The sequence below is a fragment of the Heterodontus francisci genome, chromosome 12, assembly GCF_036365525.1.
Source record: "Heterodontus francisci isolate sHetFra1 chromosome 12, sHetFra1.hap1, whole genome shotgun sequence".
NCBI lineage: Eukaryota > Metazoa > Chordata > Chondrichthyes > Heterodontiformes > Heterodontidae > Heterodontus > Heterodontus francisci.
The window spans coordinates 90637652-90653614 of NC_090382.1; the positions used below are offsets into that span (position 1 = coordinate 90637652).

At 39.6% G+C, this 15963-nt stretch overlaps 1 protein-coding gene across 2 annotated transcripts; it reads left to right on the forward strand.

The window, feature by feature from the left end:
* Window positions 1–796: 796 nt before the first annotated feature.
* sowahab (sosondowah ankyrin repeat domain family member Ab) lies at window positions 797–7669 on the forward strand. 2 transcript variants are annotated; one of them, XM_068043837.1, is made up of 2 exons: window positions 797–893; window positions 978–7669. In XM_068043837.1, the coding sequence occupies exon 2, from the start codon at window positions 994–996 to the stop codon at window positions 2821–2823; it is 1830 nt and encodes a 609-aa protein (XP_067899938.1). In that variant the 5' UTR covers window positions 797–893; window positions 978–993; the 3' UTR covers window positions 2824–7669. The 2 variants fall into 2 exon arrangements, with proteins under 2 accessions (XP_067899938.1, XP_067899939.1); XM_068043838.1 differs by having other exon boundaries at window positions 983–7669.
* Window positions 7670–15963: the final 8294 nt, after the last annotated feature.

Below are 15963 nucleotides of genomic sequence, written 5' to 3' on the forward strand. Positions count from 1 at the left end.
ATTAAACTCACCCCTAATAGTGCTTTTAGAGTACAATAATCTCAAGCAAACGTAAATTGGTGACCGCTTTGGAGAACACCTCCGAGAAGTCCAAAGCATGACCCTGAGCTTCAGGTTGCTTGCCTTTTCAACCGCCCAGCTCTCATTTCTGGCCTTGGCCTGCTGCAGTGTTCTGGTGAACGTCAACACAAGCTCGAGGAGCAGCACCTCATCTTTCGATTAGGCACTTTACAGCATTGTGGACTCAACATTGAGTTCAACAATTTCAGAGCATGACTGGCCTTTTTATTCAATTTTTCTATTTTTTAAATTGTTTTATTTTTTAACCATATGCCTGTTTTTCATGTGGACAGAGCTACTCATTATTCTGCGATTAACACCCTCTGGACTAATGTTTTGGCTTATACTACAACATTAACACACTCTTTGCCTTTGTCCCACGACATCTCTTGTTATTTAATCTCTCCTGCCCTCTGCCCTATCATACACCTTCCCCTTTGTGTTCTCCCTTCCCCCTTGCTTAAAAACTAAGTGTTTTCTAACCTTTGCCAGTTCTGATGAAACGTCACACAGACCTGAAACGTTAACTCTGCTTCTCTCTCCACAGATGCTGCCTGACCTGCTGAGTATTCCCAGCATTTTCTGTCTTTATTTTATATACAATAATCTCAGTTTTGAAGTCCACCTAATCTGTTTAATTAAAGATTTCAGAACTACAAATCCCAGAGCCCTATTCCAAAGCAGTCTCCGCCCTTTGGCTCTCACTTGCACGTAATATATGAAAAAATCTCTGGCAAGTGAAGTCGTGTTCCGGAAATAACAGGTACGCGGGGATAGACAGAACTCGGAGGGCAGAAGGCAGCGTTTATCCAATCAATCTCATGACAGTTTTGGTGAGTAGGGCAGTGCACTCCCTGTACACAGAGAAGCGGGGCAATCCCGAGAAACTGCAACCCACAATTTTTGTCTTCCATTAGCGCAGGTGAAGGGAGAATGGAGCCACTTCTGAGCCAAGAGGTTGTGATTAAGTTCCTAGTGGGAGCTGGAGGCAAAATCAAGAACTCCGAACTGCTGTACAACTTCAGGAATGAGCTGGCACAAAACGATCCGCAGCGAAAGCGAGAAGCCCGGGAGCTCTTCAAAAGGCTGATTAATAATGTCGCGGTGGTGCACGAAGAGGAAGGGGTCAAGTTTGTGGTCTTGAAGAAAAAAATGCAGCACCTGATAACTGCTCAGCAGACTTTCTCTCCGGCTGGAGAGCAAGAAAAAGAGGAAGGAAAGGTAGCGACGTCGTTAGGAAAGGTCGAGAGTTTGGGGAACTTGGTGGAAGCTGGCGAGGCTCGGGGGAGCTTCCAGGAGCCGGGGGTTAGGCGCAATTCAGCCCCTTCTGCTCTGACACCTGCTGAGGTGAGATCACTGACCGGCTTGTCGGCTCAGCTGCAAAACGAGAGTAACGCTGACACCAAGGCCGTCCTCCCTGCTGCAAGACATGGTGATTCGGTGGGGCAGGAGTGGGAGAGCTCGACTGAATTGCAGAGTATGCACAGTGATAGCGATAGCCTTGAACAGATCATGGAGAAACAACGTTTGAAATCCGAGTATCTCCCCCTGGAACAGCAAGATCCTGCTGATGGCTTTTTGAGGGAGGGTGTTTCAGCCTCCTCCTGCCCAAACCTACCTGCAAAAATTAGACTTACAGGGGGTAATGCTGTGCTCACCAATGACATTCTCCAGCCTGAGCACTTGGATTCTCTTCCCCCTTCCCCAACAGACGACAGCGCTTTAAGTTTTGAACAAAAGATTGGAAACTATGAAGCCAAATCCAGTGATGTCAGTTCTCAAGGAGTTCCAAAGACCTCAACCCAGAAGCCCAAACCATACATGTACCCACTTCGCCTGCCTCCAGACTCCAGTAATTGTCACAGCCGCCAAGGAAATAAGGAGGATTTGGAAGATGATGATCAAATCAAAAATAGGTGCCCACCAGTTTCGGGTGACCAAGATGCCCCTAAGATACCCAAAATGAAAAGGAGTCAACCAACAGAGACGGGCTCTAGTTCACCCCATTTAAAGAGAGCTTCAAGGCTTTTGAAATTGCCTGAAGATGCTCGTTTCTCTGATCAAGTCCCCCTGGATCCTATTGAGCATGAATGGATCGTGAAAACTGCCTTGGGTCACTGGACTCAAGTGTCAGGGCTGCTGCTGAGAGACAGTTATTTAGCTGAGAAGAAGGACTTCATGTCTGGCTTCACAGCTGTCCACTGGGCAGCGAAATCTGGCAACAGTGAAATTATGTGTTGGATCATTGATACTGCCGAGGTTAATGGCATCAAGATGGACATCAACTCCAAAGCATATGGCGGTTACACTCCCCTGCACATAGCTGCTATACATGGCAAAGAAAATGTCATTGTTGAGCTGGTACAAAACTATGGAGCGAAAACAACTCTAAGGGACTACAGTGGCAAGAGGCCATATCATTACTTAAATAAAGTTCATTCCTTCAAAGTGAGGCAATTGTTGGGGGACCCAGAGACTTTCATTAGTGAATCTATTCCTCATAAAAGGGGTTCAAAGGTGGCTTCTTCCATCCTGAGCGGCACTAACACTCTTCTAGGTGCATTTGCTGATGATATAAACTTCCAGGAGTTTTCCAAATCACTGAAAAAACCAGCTCATCTAAGCAAGTTCTTTACTGCTCCAACTGGACACAAGAAAAGGGCTAAAATGCGCACGAACTTTGCTTCACTGAATGAAGAGGCAGAAGAAGAGAGAGAAGAGATTGTTCTGAAACGTCGACCTGTGACTGAAGTGTTCTTCTGACCTTGTTTTAAAGTAATTTTTAAAATGGACATAATGGATCAGTGAAGAGCTGCTGCTTCTAGTGCTGTGTTAACGTATTAGATGATCTCCAATTTTTGTGAGTCTAAATGTAATCCTATGCAATAAACAAGTTTTGAAAATTATTATAGTGCCGCTCTTTATGCATAGCAGCAGCTCGCAATAAACTTGTTTCATCTCTAGAAGTTTTTTAATGGACAATTGGATATCTATCTGTTACATGTGAAAATGTTACAGTAGAAATACTGCACATGTGGAATGTGGCTCACAATTCTGCTGGTTATAAGTGCTCTGTGTTGGTAAGCAAACACCAACAGGTTACAATGTAGCCCCACAAGTTGCAGTCACGGCATGGTGCTGCTGTTTCCTTATCCCATTGTGGCTACAGCTGTTTTTATTTGGGCGCATCTGCCATTGTTCTGAGGCTACACTGGGGAATTCCTCCCATCCTCCCAGCTTGCCCTTTAGTCCCAGTATGGCACTAACATGATTTCTGTTGTGGGCTTCCTGAAGCCCACACATTTGGCCTGGACCCAAGGTATTCAATTCCAGAATGATCTTACAGCTGGCCTGCCATTCCTTCTGGGGAACTTTTTTTGTTAAAACTTAAACATTTAGCTGATTAATGACCTGGGCTCCCTGCCGCAAAATCATTTGCAGCAGCATTAATGTGTCAAGGTGCTCTGGTGGCAAAGTGGTCAGGCACTCAATATTTAAATGATCATGTCCCCGCAGTTTGGGTTGGCAGGGGAGAGCAGAAGCCCCCCTGACCCCCACCCCCAACCCCGCCCTGCTGCATTTCCACCACCCTGTATGGTTTTGCGGAACTTGTAGCCTCCTATGTTTAAGGATCTTCAACTCAAGCCATAAAGAAATAGTGTTTATTTGATTATGGAGTGCGTTGTATTATTAGGGACACACCTGACTTGCACAGGTCCAAGGAGCTTAAGTGCAAGTTGCCAGTAGCCAAGCTTATGGATCCTAAGCATGCACAGAGATAACTGTTGGTGTTTGCTTGCCAGCACAGAGCACTTGTGAGCTTGTCCAGTTAGGACCACCCTACCCATTAGGTTTTTGCTTTCATGGTTATTCTGAGCTGACTGGGAATAAATCATCCCTTTGATGAGTCAGTGCCATAGAGTGTTGTGGATCAGCCTGGCTTGTGTTGAATTACTAAATTCCCTAGACAGCAATGATTGAATTCCAAGCTTTTTATTGTAAACTCTCATTTTGGAAGTACCTTAATCCCAACGAAGGATATATATTAGACAATAGAGAAGTGGAAATTAAAAATGGAACTTTTGCCTTTTATAGGGGTATGTATCATACCAAATACTTCTTTGAATGATTTGTTTGTATGTTTATCCATTCATAGTTCAGCCCAGTTTACTTCGGTCAGATTATTTCTCATGCCTTCAAAGTTTGCTTGACTTAAATTTAAAACCTTGGTTTTAAACCTCTCTCTCTCTCAAACCCAATGTCAAATTTAATCATATTATCATCGCTATTTGAAAGGTTCTCCCTTACTGTCAGATTATTCACTAACATTGGTTCATTACTCATTGCTAAATCCAGTATGTCCTGTTCCCTTGTTTTTGATACTTCTAGAAAATGAAGAATAACTAGAGTGCAAATTTCAAAAGCATTGTTCAAATAAAGTTTACTTTTTTTAACCATATGGCTTTGCATGTGTGAAAGAGAGCTACAGAGAGAAAGCCTCTTCAAATATGACAGTCAGTGCTTATTATATACCTGTGGCAGTTTTATTTGAATCCACTGAGAAAAGTGAAATTGTCAGTGCATAATTTGTTTTTGTACTCAAAATAACTTTCAATCAGGCATTTAAACAGGTTTATAACTAAAAAAGTTACAAGTAAATGTTTAAATAAAGTTTTTTTTACTTCAGAAAGCATATTAACCTGAAAAACAAAGGAAGCCACGATGGTAACATGAAGCATAGAATAGACTTAATCATGTTATTGTAAAGGGGAAGGAGGTCAAGAAATCTATATTTTTTACTATGGATGGGTTCTTATTTTCTCCAAACCATGGGAAGATGCTTTACCTTTCTTTGGTGTACAACTAAGAAAGAACTTGAAAGTATTCAGTATTCTGAGGAATCCAGCCTGTGTTCCCTATGCCACTGAACCTCAATATTGAAGTAGTCAATTGTTCATTGCATTGTACATAAGAGTTAAGACCAAGTATAGTCCTAGGGTGAAGCAGGATAAGTGTACTAGCAGGTGTAAAAATAATTAATTCCCATTTGAAGTCATGCATTCCTTTATTTAAATAGAAGCTATTGAGCAGAAAGTGTTTGAAGTTAAAGTAAAAATATTATATCAACACAGTTAACTGGTATTGATGCATTGATGATAATTAAGCTCAACAAAATATTTTGACACCACCACGAAAATTCAGCTTATCAAGTTACAGCTCCAGGCAAAAAGTATAAACTATACCCAAGCTTTCAAGCTGAAAACTAATGAAGGACTAAAATTCAAAAATGACAATTTAATGGCTAAATTGAATTGTGTTTATGTAAATTTTTGTGTGAAATTTATTGAACATTTTGGTTAAACCCTCATTTTAGCATTAAAGATGTAAGTTTCTGGAATCATTTTTAGCAACTGTGGGAATCCAGTGGTCAGATTATCATGATAAAATAAGAGACATAGGCTGGCATGCAGTATGACACCTTTAACATTGAAAAGGCCTATCACAGGAGTGGCTTTTTGATGTACTTTGGTGAAGCATTTTGCGATTTTTTTTTTTCTGCATCAAAGGTGCCATATAAATGCAAGAAGTTGTTGTAACAGGTACTGCAGGTTACTTAGATTTTTGATGAAATCCCAGCCCCTGGTTTCAAATATATGTAATAGATAAACAGATATTGGTTTAATGTTTAACATGCTTCAGGAGCAGGGATTCTTTAGTTTAAATCTATTGATGAAACTAGTCTTTACATGGAGGAAAGGAATGTCACACAACCTGCTTTTGGTTTCATATTTTTGGGAATGCTCATATTATTCTGCCTGTACAAACACCACCAAAACACATGATTGTAACCTGGAGAGCAGTCTTTTCTCTTTAGGGCTTTGCATTTCCAGTATTTGCATGTTTTTTCCCCCTCTCGATCTTGTCTCTCAAGGTATTATGTGTGTTGATCTGCCATAATGTGTCTGAGAGAACAACCAATGATGGCCAATAAATGCAGCCTTACTAATATTGCCCACATTCTGTGAACAAGTAATTTTAAAAATCACCTGATCCGTTTAACCAGTTTGCTGAAATTGCAAGTTTCACATGAAAGAGTCAGGAATGTTATGTTCAGAGCAGTAGACTGTAGTCAAGCACTGAGGAAGGTGTGCTCTACACATCTGACAAAAAAATGTTGAATGGTTAAACTAATAAAAGATCATGGCTCAATGCCAGCAAGTGAGTCAGTGACATCAAAAAATAGCCAATTACTATCAACCATCAGGCTCATGGAGTCACCAGAAGAAGCTCTGATACCTGTGATGCCTGCAGAAGAAATTGTCGCTCAATATTGTTTTTCTTCTCCAGTTTCCCTTCCAAATACCCTAACTTAACTGTCCTCTTCTGAAAGTGGCAGTTCATGATGGGGCACAGTTCCATTCGCATCTCTTTGCCAATCTTCCTGTATGAGACTTAATGATGACTATTAGACTGTGGGTGCCATCATGCCTGAGCCCACTCGTGTATTTCATGTACAGCAGGAAGCACTAGTTAGAGCTAAGGAATGGAAAGCAAGGCCAATTTCTCCCTCCCTAGGTCAGAGACACTGATGTCTGGATGCAGATTGGCTAATTTAGTTTGACTAGGAATCAAACTGGGCCTTTCTGAGTCTGCATAGCTCAGTGTCACTTCATGCATTGCATTCGTCCATTGAAACATTGAAAAACTGACTAAAATTTAGACGAGAGTTTTGTTGAACACGAGCACAAAGGCTACCAGTAAACAATGATGGCATCAAGCAAGGACTTTTCGATCAGGTAGAAGCAGGTAGAAGAAGTAGGCTGGAGCATTTCCAAGTTAGTTGATTATTCGCACCAGTCAGATCCAGGTAATATTGTTCCAGTTTCTCAATGGATGAAGCCAAACAGAATTTCTGAGCTTGATGAAAAACAAGAAATTATCACATTATGAATCACCATGACTGATGATTTGCTGCCACTGCAAGTCTTTGGCACAGGTAAAACAGCAGCCCACCATCCAAATTATGTTTCCTAATAATTGGTGTATTGCACATGGATAGAATGATTGGATCAATAAGACTATGATCAACAAACCTATAATGACTTCTTTATTCTGTACATCAATCAGAAGCAAGAACAATTAGAAAACTAAAATTAGTCAGCCATAGAAAATTTTGGTGCTTTAGCTGTTCCCAATACACAAAGAAGGGAAACCCGCCTGGACTTCCAAACTCTGACATATCTGGTGGGATCGCATTGGAAATTGTCAGAAATTGTGGGCCTACTGCTGCCCCACCGCACTGAGTGGGATTTCACCATCACTACCCTACACTAGAATAGGCAGAAAATAATCAAATTTGTGTTGTAACTAAAAATCTTAAATTACTGAATATATTGTAATAGCATGTACAGGTTTCACCTATTTAAAGGGCTTTTAGGCATAGTGATCGGACCTTGTTCACATCTGTGCACAAATCAGACCCCCAGGGAATTATAAGCAAAAGAGACTATGCAGTGGATTTAACAATAATTGCTCTCTAGCACAGACATGTATGTTAAGCGATATAGTGTTCAAAGCAGACCTCCCAGTTCACACTCATTTTACGATGACACCACATTTCTGAAAAATCAGATACACTACGTATTTATCTCATTATTGTGCATTTTCTATCAGATTAAATAAAAAGTATTTGACAAATGTTTTACTTTAGAACTTAATTGTTTCTTCCATTTGTTCTTTTTACTGGGTACTTGACTTTTTTTTTGTTTCCAAGCTGATTTCTTCAACCCTATTGATTATTTTCGGTTTCTTGGCTGTCAGTTTTTTAAAAAGTGCTTTAACTTGTGATTTGTGAATTTAGCTATCTAGCATCCACACAGGAAGCAAAGGATTGCTGTGGAACCATGAATAGCCCAGCATCTATACCAGCAGGAAAAACAACAGGCTGTATAATTTTAAGAAGCTCACCAGAGATATGGTTCCATTACATTCTTTTGCTCTCCATTGAAAGAAAGCAAGAGTTGGCTGCGATTGTACCCCTGGCAAGGTAGAGAGATAGAAGCAGATAAACAGTTAGCAAAGGAAGAAGAAAAGGAGGTCAAGGGTGGAGAAAGGATAGAGAGAAGAAAATTAGATTAAAATAAAATTAGATTAAAAGGTAACAAAACAGAGAAGACAAATATGTTGTTATATGTTAATACTGCACTCGAGGTTGGAGTATTGGTTCAGTTTTTATAGAGGGTGCCAGTGGAAACCGCATATATACTAACTGTTCATAGCTGTGAAGTTAGGGAAGCTAAGGCTCCACAATGGAATGAAATGGAAACCTCATTAACCTCCTACCTCTAGCGCAGATTTTAATAAATTATTTGACCTGCTTATTTTTAGCTGTTTTGAATGAATAAAATATAAATGATGGTTTTAACTTCCATAGCTTACTTTCTTTGGCAAGGCTTTGTACCAAATTGCTTTGATGCCAACGACCATCCTTCCCATTGTAAGGCTGCATGTGCCAGCTAATTTCCAATAGATTAGCTCCTCCTCTATGCATGCGGGTCACTCTAATTAGCTATGTCATTGAAGCTGCATGAGGAGACGAAATGTAGCTCTACTCAAGTGACGCAGCTACCTCCATGGTATGAGTTGCGATCCAATCCCAACTTCTCCTCTTCAGATTTTCTTTATCAAGCATGCCATCAGTTTGGCAGAAAAGTAGTTCTCAATCACCTCAAGTGCTATTGGATGATTCTCTCACTGGTTTACTTTCTCCCGGGATCTAAGTGTGTGCGTGTGCTTTCAGAGTTTTGCGTGTCTGTGTTTGTGTATGTGTGCTTTATGTTCTTCTGGACTGTCTGCAACATGTCCTCTGTCCCCACAGTTAGGTGCGTGAAGGTCTGGAATGAATCCACAATTTCACTCTGTAGCACAGTCGATGAGGAGAAACCTTTTTAATTATCAATACCATCACCAAAGCAATTGGAAACACTGACACATTCCACAGGCTTTATCAACATGGTTTTGTCTTCCACTTAAACAGCAGCACTTCATGATTCCATAGTTTTAGGGCCATTAAATAAAACCACGATAATTTTATCACGTCAGTTCGATGGTCTGGATTTTATCTTAAAACACAAATATACATATACTAAATTACACATCAGCGAATAACAAAAATAGTCTAGTAGGATCTCTTTCTGTCAGTCTAGAGCTAGAACTGAGAAACTTTAAAATATCATACTGAACTTTGTCTAACATAGGGATAATACAAACTCATACACGGTCCCAAAATGATTTGGAAATGATATATCATCACTACCAGTGTCTTATTTTTCTCATAGCAGTTTCTTCCATCCTCTCTTGAAGGCTCTCATTGCTGGATATAGTTTTAGAAGTGAAAGTTGTCCTTTGGTTTCTTGTTCAAGTTGGCATTATTGATGTGCAAGACACGACTGTATTGGAAAACTATTCAGCATATTGGGGGACATCAGTGCTGAAACTGACCTTGTTCTCACTTGACAGCTCCACACACAAATCAGCAGCCAATTCACTATCACCTATTTTATACTATTGCAGAAAGTCAAAATTATCCTGAGAACTTTTAGCAGGGCTTGCTGTATAGTGGACAAGAGTGGAAACTCTAATTAATGTTACTTTCTGTAAATCAGAGACCTAAGTCTCCTATTAGTACTCTAGCTGAAAGTACTTAACTATGGGGTTTAATACTGTCAATATGGTTTGATTGCTCAGTGACTAAACCCAATGAGGCTTTAGGCAAGACCCCCAGCATTCATTTCTGGTAAAATTGGTTTGTAGCAATGATAGAAGTTTGATAATGGTTCTTTACAGATAAATTGGTAAATGCACTGAAATCGCACCATGCAGCCAAAGAAGATTGCAGGCTTGATCACCAGCTGTGTTGTGTTAACAGCTCTAAGTTACAATATCAGCAATTGACTTCAGCACCCCTGAATCAGTGAAAAGTAAATTCATCGATGTTTCTATCTCTTGACTGCTGCCCTGTGTGTACCCGCTGCCAGAAAGTGGATGTCAGATGGGAACAGAAGAGGCCCAGCTATGTGATATTTTTCCTTTCTCCCTGCCAAAGGAAAATCACCCACCCCATTTACTGTTTGGCACGTGAAGAATGATTTTTCCTAGTTGCCCAAATATGTGGCTGACCATTGAACTCCATGCAGAGACCCAAAATTACTTACCATTGTCATTGTTGCCTTGCTGCACAATAAACCCATCTCCAATGAAGGAAGCTTAAAAGCAGTGTTTGGTGTCACTGGTCCTTGAGAATCCACAGGCAACATGGAACCAAAAATACTAAACTGTAACAAGTAAATAATAAAACATAATGTAACCTGCTTACAATAACTGTGTCATAATAACTTAATTGTACTTTCTTCACATTGTTAAAGAATGCCCACTTCGGTAAGGTATTAGAGTACAACCAGTGCTTGTGAAACTATACCCCAGTACCTTCAGGACAGAATGGGAGAAAATGTGGAGGAAAGAGTGAAGAAAGTACAATTAAGTTATAGAACACAATTATTATAAGCAGGTTACATTATGCTTTGTTATTTACTTCTTACATTTTTATTATTTTTGGCTCCACATTGCCTGTGGATTCTCCAGAACCAGTGATGCCAAATACTGCTTCATGTTTCCCTTATTGGAGATGGGGTTATTGTGCAGCAAGACAATAATGACAATGGTAGATAATGTCAGGCCTCTGCATGGGCTTCAATGCTCAGACATATATTGGGCATCTTTGGAAAAATCATTCTGCACCTGATGGTACATTTGAATGTTGTGGACTGAAGGGAGTAAACCCCAATGTTGTACCAAACATGCTGAATCAATAAGCTAATTATTTAATTGTCTTTGAAATACACCTTCCACTGACTGACAAAGAAGGCTGTGTCTGTTAAAGGGGCACAGCCTTCTTCAAATAATATGCCTTTTTAAACTCATTTTCACAAGAAAAAATGATTGACTTAGACTTTGTGTCAGCATGTATCATAACTTGAAAAAGATCACCCTATCACTTGCAAGCGCCATCATGACAGAAAATGGTGAATGGTTTTCCAGCTCTTGTTGGTCAGAATAAGGAGAGTCCCTTTAAGAAAATGTTGCTTAGTGCTGAAATATATGGACACAAAATGTACTTTTACATATATATTACAAAGTACAATACTTAATTTATGACAGTATGATCGCACAGTATTAGAAGATAAAGCAAGAACAATAATTACTATATACAACTTTTTTACATTGATATAAAGAATAATAGATATTCAAAAGTAATTACAAGCCAATAAACTGACTGATGAAAGCAAAACTAAAGCAGTTTATAACCTTTATCAAAACTCTAAGATGAGGTTACAGCTTTAAAATCATTGAGTTGTTTTTAATAAACTGAAGTTCATGAGTGTGTTTGATATATCCTTTAAATTAAAACATTTGGATTTGGGGATACATGGCACAATTTCAGCATTTGCTTCTGATGTGACACTTGAACGTGTAGTAAGGACTGAGAAAGATAATAATAGACTTCAAGAGGACATAGGCTAGTGGAATGAGCAAACACATGGTAGATGAAATTCAACTCAGAACTGTGTGAGGTGATATATTTTGGTAGGAAGATTGAGGAGAGAAATACATGCTGAATGGTAGAATTTTAAGGGGGGGGGGGGGGGGGGATGCAAGAAGAGAGACCCAGGGGTGTTTATGCACAAATATTTAAAGGTGGCAGGACAGGTTAACAAAACAGTAAATAATGCATATGGGATTCTGGGCTTTATAAATAGAGGCATAGAGTACAAAAGCCAGAAAGTTATGCTGAACCTACACAAAACATTAGTTTGGCCACAGCTGGAGCATTGTATCCAATTCTGGGCACCACACTGTAGGAAGGATGCGAAGGCTTTGGAAAGGGTACAGAACAGATTTACTAGAATGGTTCCAGGGATGAAGGATTGGAGTTACATGGATAGACAGTATTAAAAGATAAAGCAAGAACAATAATTACTATATACAACTTTTTTACATTGATATAAAGAATAATAGATATTCAAAAGTAATTACAAGCCAATAAACTGACTGATGAAAGCAAAACTAAAGCAGTTTATAACCTTTATCAAAACTCTAAGATGAGGTTACAGCTTTAAAATCATTGAGTTGTTTTTAATAAACTGAAGTTCATGAGTGTGTTTGATATATCCTTTAAATTAAAACATTTGGATTTGGGGATACATGGCACAATTTCAGCATTTGCTTCTGATGTGACACTTGAACGTGTAGTAAGGACTGAGAAAGATAATAATAGACTTCAAGAGGACATAGGCTAGTGGAATGAGCAAACACATGGTAGATGAAATTCAACTCAGAACTGTGTGAGGTGATATATTTTGGTAGGAAGATTGAGGAGAGAAATACATGCTGAATGGTAGAATTTTAAGGGGGGGGGGGGGATGCAAGAAGAGAGACCCAGGGGTGTTTATGCACAAATATTTAAAGGTGGCAGGACAGGTTAACAAAACAGTAAATAATGCATATGGGATTCTGGGCTTTATAAATAGAGGCATAGAGTACAAAAGCCAGAAAGTTATGCTGAACCTACACAAAACATTAGTTTGGCCACAGCTGGAGCATTGTATCCAATTCTGGGCACCACACTGTAGGAAGGATGCGAAGGCTTTGGAAAGGGTACAGAACAGATTTACTAGAATGGTTCCAGGGATGAAGGATTGGAGTTACATGGATAGACTGGAGAAACTAGGGATGTTTCTAAAGCAGAGAAGGTGAAGAGGAGATATGATATAGAGGTGTTCAAAATCATAAAGGATTTAGGTAAAGTAAATAAGAGAAAATGTTTTCAATGGATACGGGGTTGATAACCAGAAGGCATAGATTTAAGGTGATTGACAAAAGACATGAGGAAAAACTTGTTTATGCAATGAGTAGTTAGGATTTAGAATGCATTGCCTGATGGCGTGGAAGATACAGATTCTTTAGTAGCCTTCAAAAGGATAAAAAAATTGCAGCGATATGGGGTAATTATGGGGAAGTGGGACTAACTGAATTGCTCTTTGAAAGAGCTAACATGACCTCCTTCTGTGCTGTACGATTCTAGAATTCTGTGATCCACTAAACATTAGATTTCTGCTGTCTGCGAGATTTCACATTCGCACTGGACGGCATCTCCACAGTAACAAAGGAATATGCCTTTCTTTGCGGGCCTGAAAAGTGCCTACAGTTTACTAATGACATCGTCACAGCAGCAGACTTGACCATTATTTTCAGACTTCATGTCTCATTCATCTGAATAGGTTGTAAGTGTGCTGAGTTTAAAATGAGGCTCTATCTGGAGCTTTAAGTACTTTTTCCAACTTTCAGAGCAGTAAAGTAAACATATGTTCTGAACATGTGGGTGGAACCATGTCATTACAAACTCCCTTTAATAAAAAAAACTTTCCCCTCCCACCACCACTTCTGGCAGAAGTTCTATAACTGTTGAGCGACGGGTTCAAATCATGAGGTTTAAGAATTCTTGGTAAAAAGAACTACTTTGCTGCTGGTACCCCGCGATGTTATACTATATAAATGACCCAGAATTGGAGGCACAGATGATACAAAAATAGTAAGTGTGGTAAAGTATGAAAAGGATTGTGGATGACGTCAGGAGGATACAGATTCATTAGTAGATTGGGCATGCATGTTTGATGACATTTAGAGGAGAAATATGGGGTGAACATGTTTGGAGGGAGAATAGGGAGAAGACATATATACTAAATAGTAAAACTTTCAAAGGTGCAGAGCAGCAGAAAGACTTATGGGTTCAGATATACAGATGGGAGGACAAGTTAATAACGCTGAAAAAAAAACCATGAGTTTCTAGGTCTTATTAATAGGCATATATAGGTCCTCATGATTTCTGAATGGTAGCAAGAAGACCAATCTTGGGACACAACATCCTTTGCCTGACTGCACCTGCATTATTGGCCATATTGGTAAAGAGAATTTTGCAGGCATTCTGGACAGCCACCAAAAATAGACATTAGGTCCCTTACATATGCAGGTTATTGAAATGAGGCCTGCAGATAAATTTTGGGCCAGTTTTCAGATTCTTAGTTGGCACACACACTGCCTACACAGCCGTGTTCCTGGTCGTGAAAACAGGCCCAGACAAGTTTCTACTGCATAGAATATAAAAGCAAAGAGGTAATGCTCAGACTAATCAAATCATTGGTTAGGCTGCAGTTAGTATATTATGTCATATTTTGGAGGCCTTACTTTAGCAAAGGTGTCAAGGCTATGAAGAGTGTGCAGAAGAGATTCACTAAAACAATATCACGGATGAGAGACTTTAGTTATAAGGGCAGATTAGAGCTACAGTGGCTTTTTCCATTAGGAGAAGGAAGGTTAAAAGGAGATCTGGTAGAGCTGTTCAAAATCATAAAGAGTTTTGATAAGATACATCGGGTCAAAATGTGGAATTGATTTTCAACCAGAGCTGGTTTCGGGCCGTTGGAGAGAGGCAGGATGCGTGTGAATTGCAAGCCTAAGTTTTAAGCTCAATTTCAACTCCTGCGCCTCATTTTCAATGTGGCTGCTCCACTTCCGAAGAGGATGCAGAGCAGTTGCCAGCAGGGAAAGTGACGGGGAGGGAGTCTTGGGAGGGTCTCTCAGGCAGAAAGGGAATAGTCCAATGCAGAGCAGGCCAAGACATTCCTTGTGAAAATGTAACCATTTTACCCGAAGACTCGAAAAGGAAATAAACCAATTTAGATGTCACAACACAAATATCTGAGGGATTCAACTAGATTAGAAGATGAAAAGGAAATAGGTGAAGGGTGGGGTAGAGTGGTGGTTGAACTTTGACATGTCCTTACTCCTGCTGTTGGTCAGGCTAGTAAATGGGGTACAGGAGTGCAGATGGTTGTGGTCAGACCACTTGGATGGAAGAAAGGCAATTCCCCCAGCAAAAGAAAAAAAATTGGAAGGTTGGCCAACACAGTAGCACTTTCAGACTGGCTATAAAACAGCCTTACTATCTGTTGGCTGAATGAGTGGTTAGAGGGAGGAGCCATCCAGAAAATTACTATATTATAAAAATTAATAAGAAAATAAGTATCAGCCAGTGAAGAATTCAGAAGAGTTCTGGGCATGGAAATATTGTATAGACGTGCACCTATTATATGTTAATAAGCTATATTGTGATTGTGTATTAAAGGGGAATTAATTGGGCAGGAAATCAACCTAAAAAGAGTCAGGTATCAAAATGATGACATGCATGAGCATTGCAAAGGCAAGCTGTGATGAACTTTTACGTTTTTGCAATGAAAACAGTTTCACATGATTATGAGTGAAATTGGCCCACATTTTGTGGTGGTAATAATGATATTTGCTGTCATTACACCACTGAAACCAACAACTTCTGGAGTCCATGCGTGCGAAGTTAAGAAGCTATTGACAGTGATTCTACGCTTCTCCAAAGGTGCACTTTTGAAGTCCCTGCAAACTGTAATCAATTGGAAATCATTGAACTGACAAGAACTTCCCTTTTTAGGCTATTAGTCTCGCTGTAAAAACCCTTGAGAAAGTTAACCTTGTTGAGATGTGACTGGGTTTTTAACGCATACCAAGTTCATAATTACTGCTGAACAACCTCTCTGGCACTAAAAGATAATTCTATATGTGTGGAACATCAAGTTTCTCCATTTTGATAAAAATTCCATATTTTAAAAAGTTAGTTTACGGTATTTCAGCTTCTACCTTAATGCATGTGTAAATCCCAATCTTTATTTTAGTCTGTAAAATTATATTAAAAAATGAAGGATAATCGGTGCATTTTACGTCCTGTTTGCTGTCTACGTGATTGGGTCCTTACATGAG

Bases quoted from the DNA above. Each gene is read 5' to 3' on its own strand.
- sowahab (XM_068043837.1), top strand. From the start codon at position 994: ATGGAGCCACTTCTGAGCCAAGAGGTTGTGATTAAGTTCCTAGTGGGA.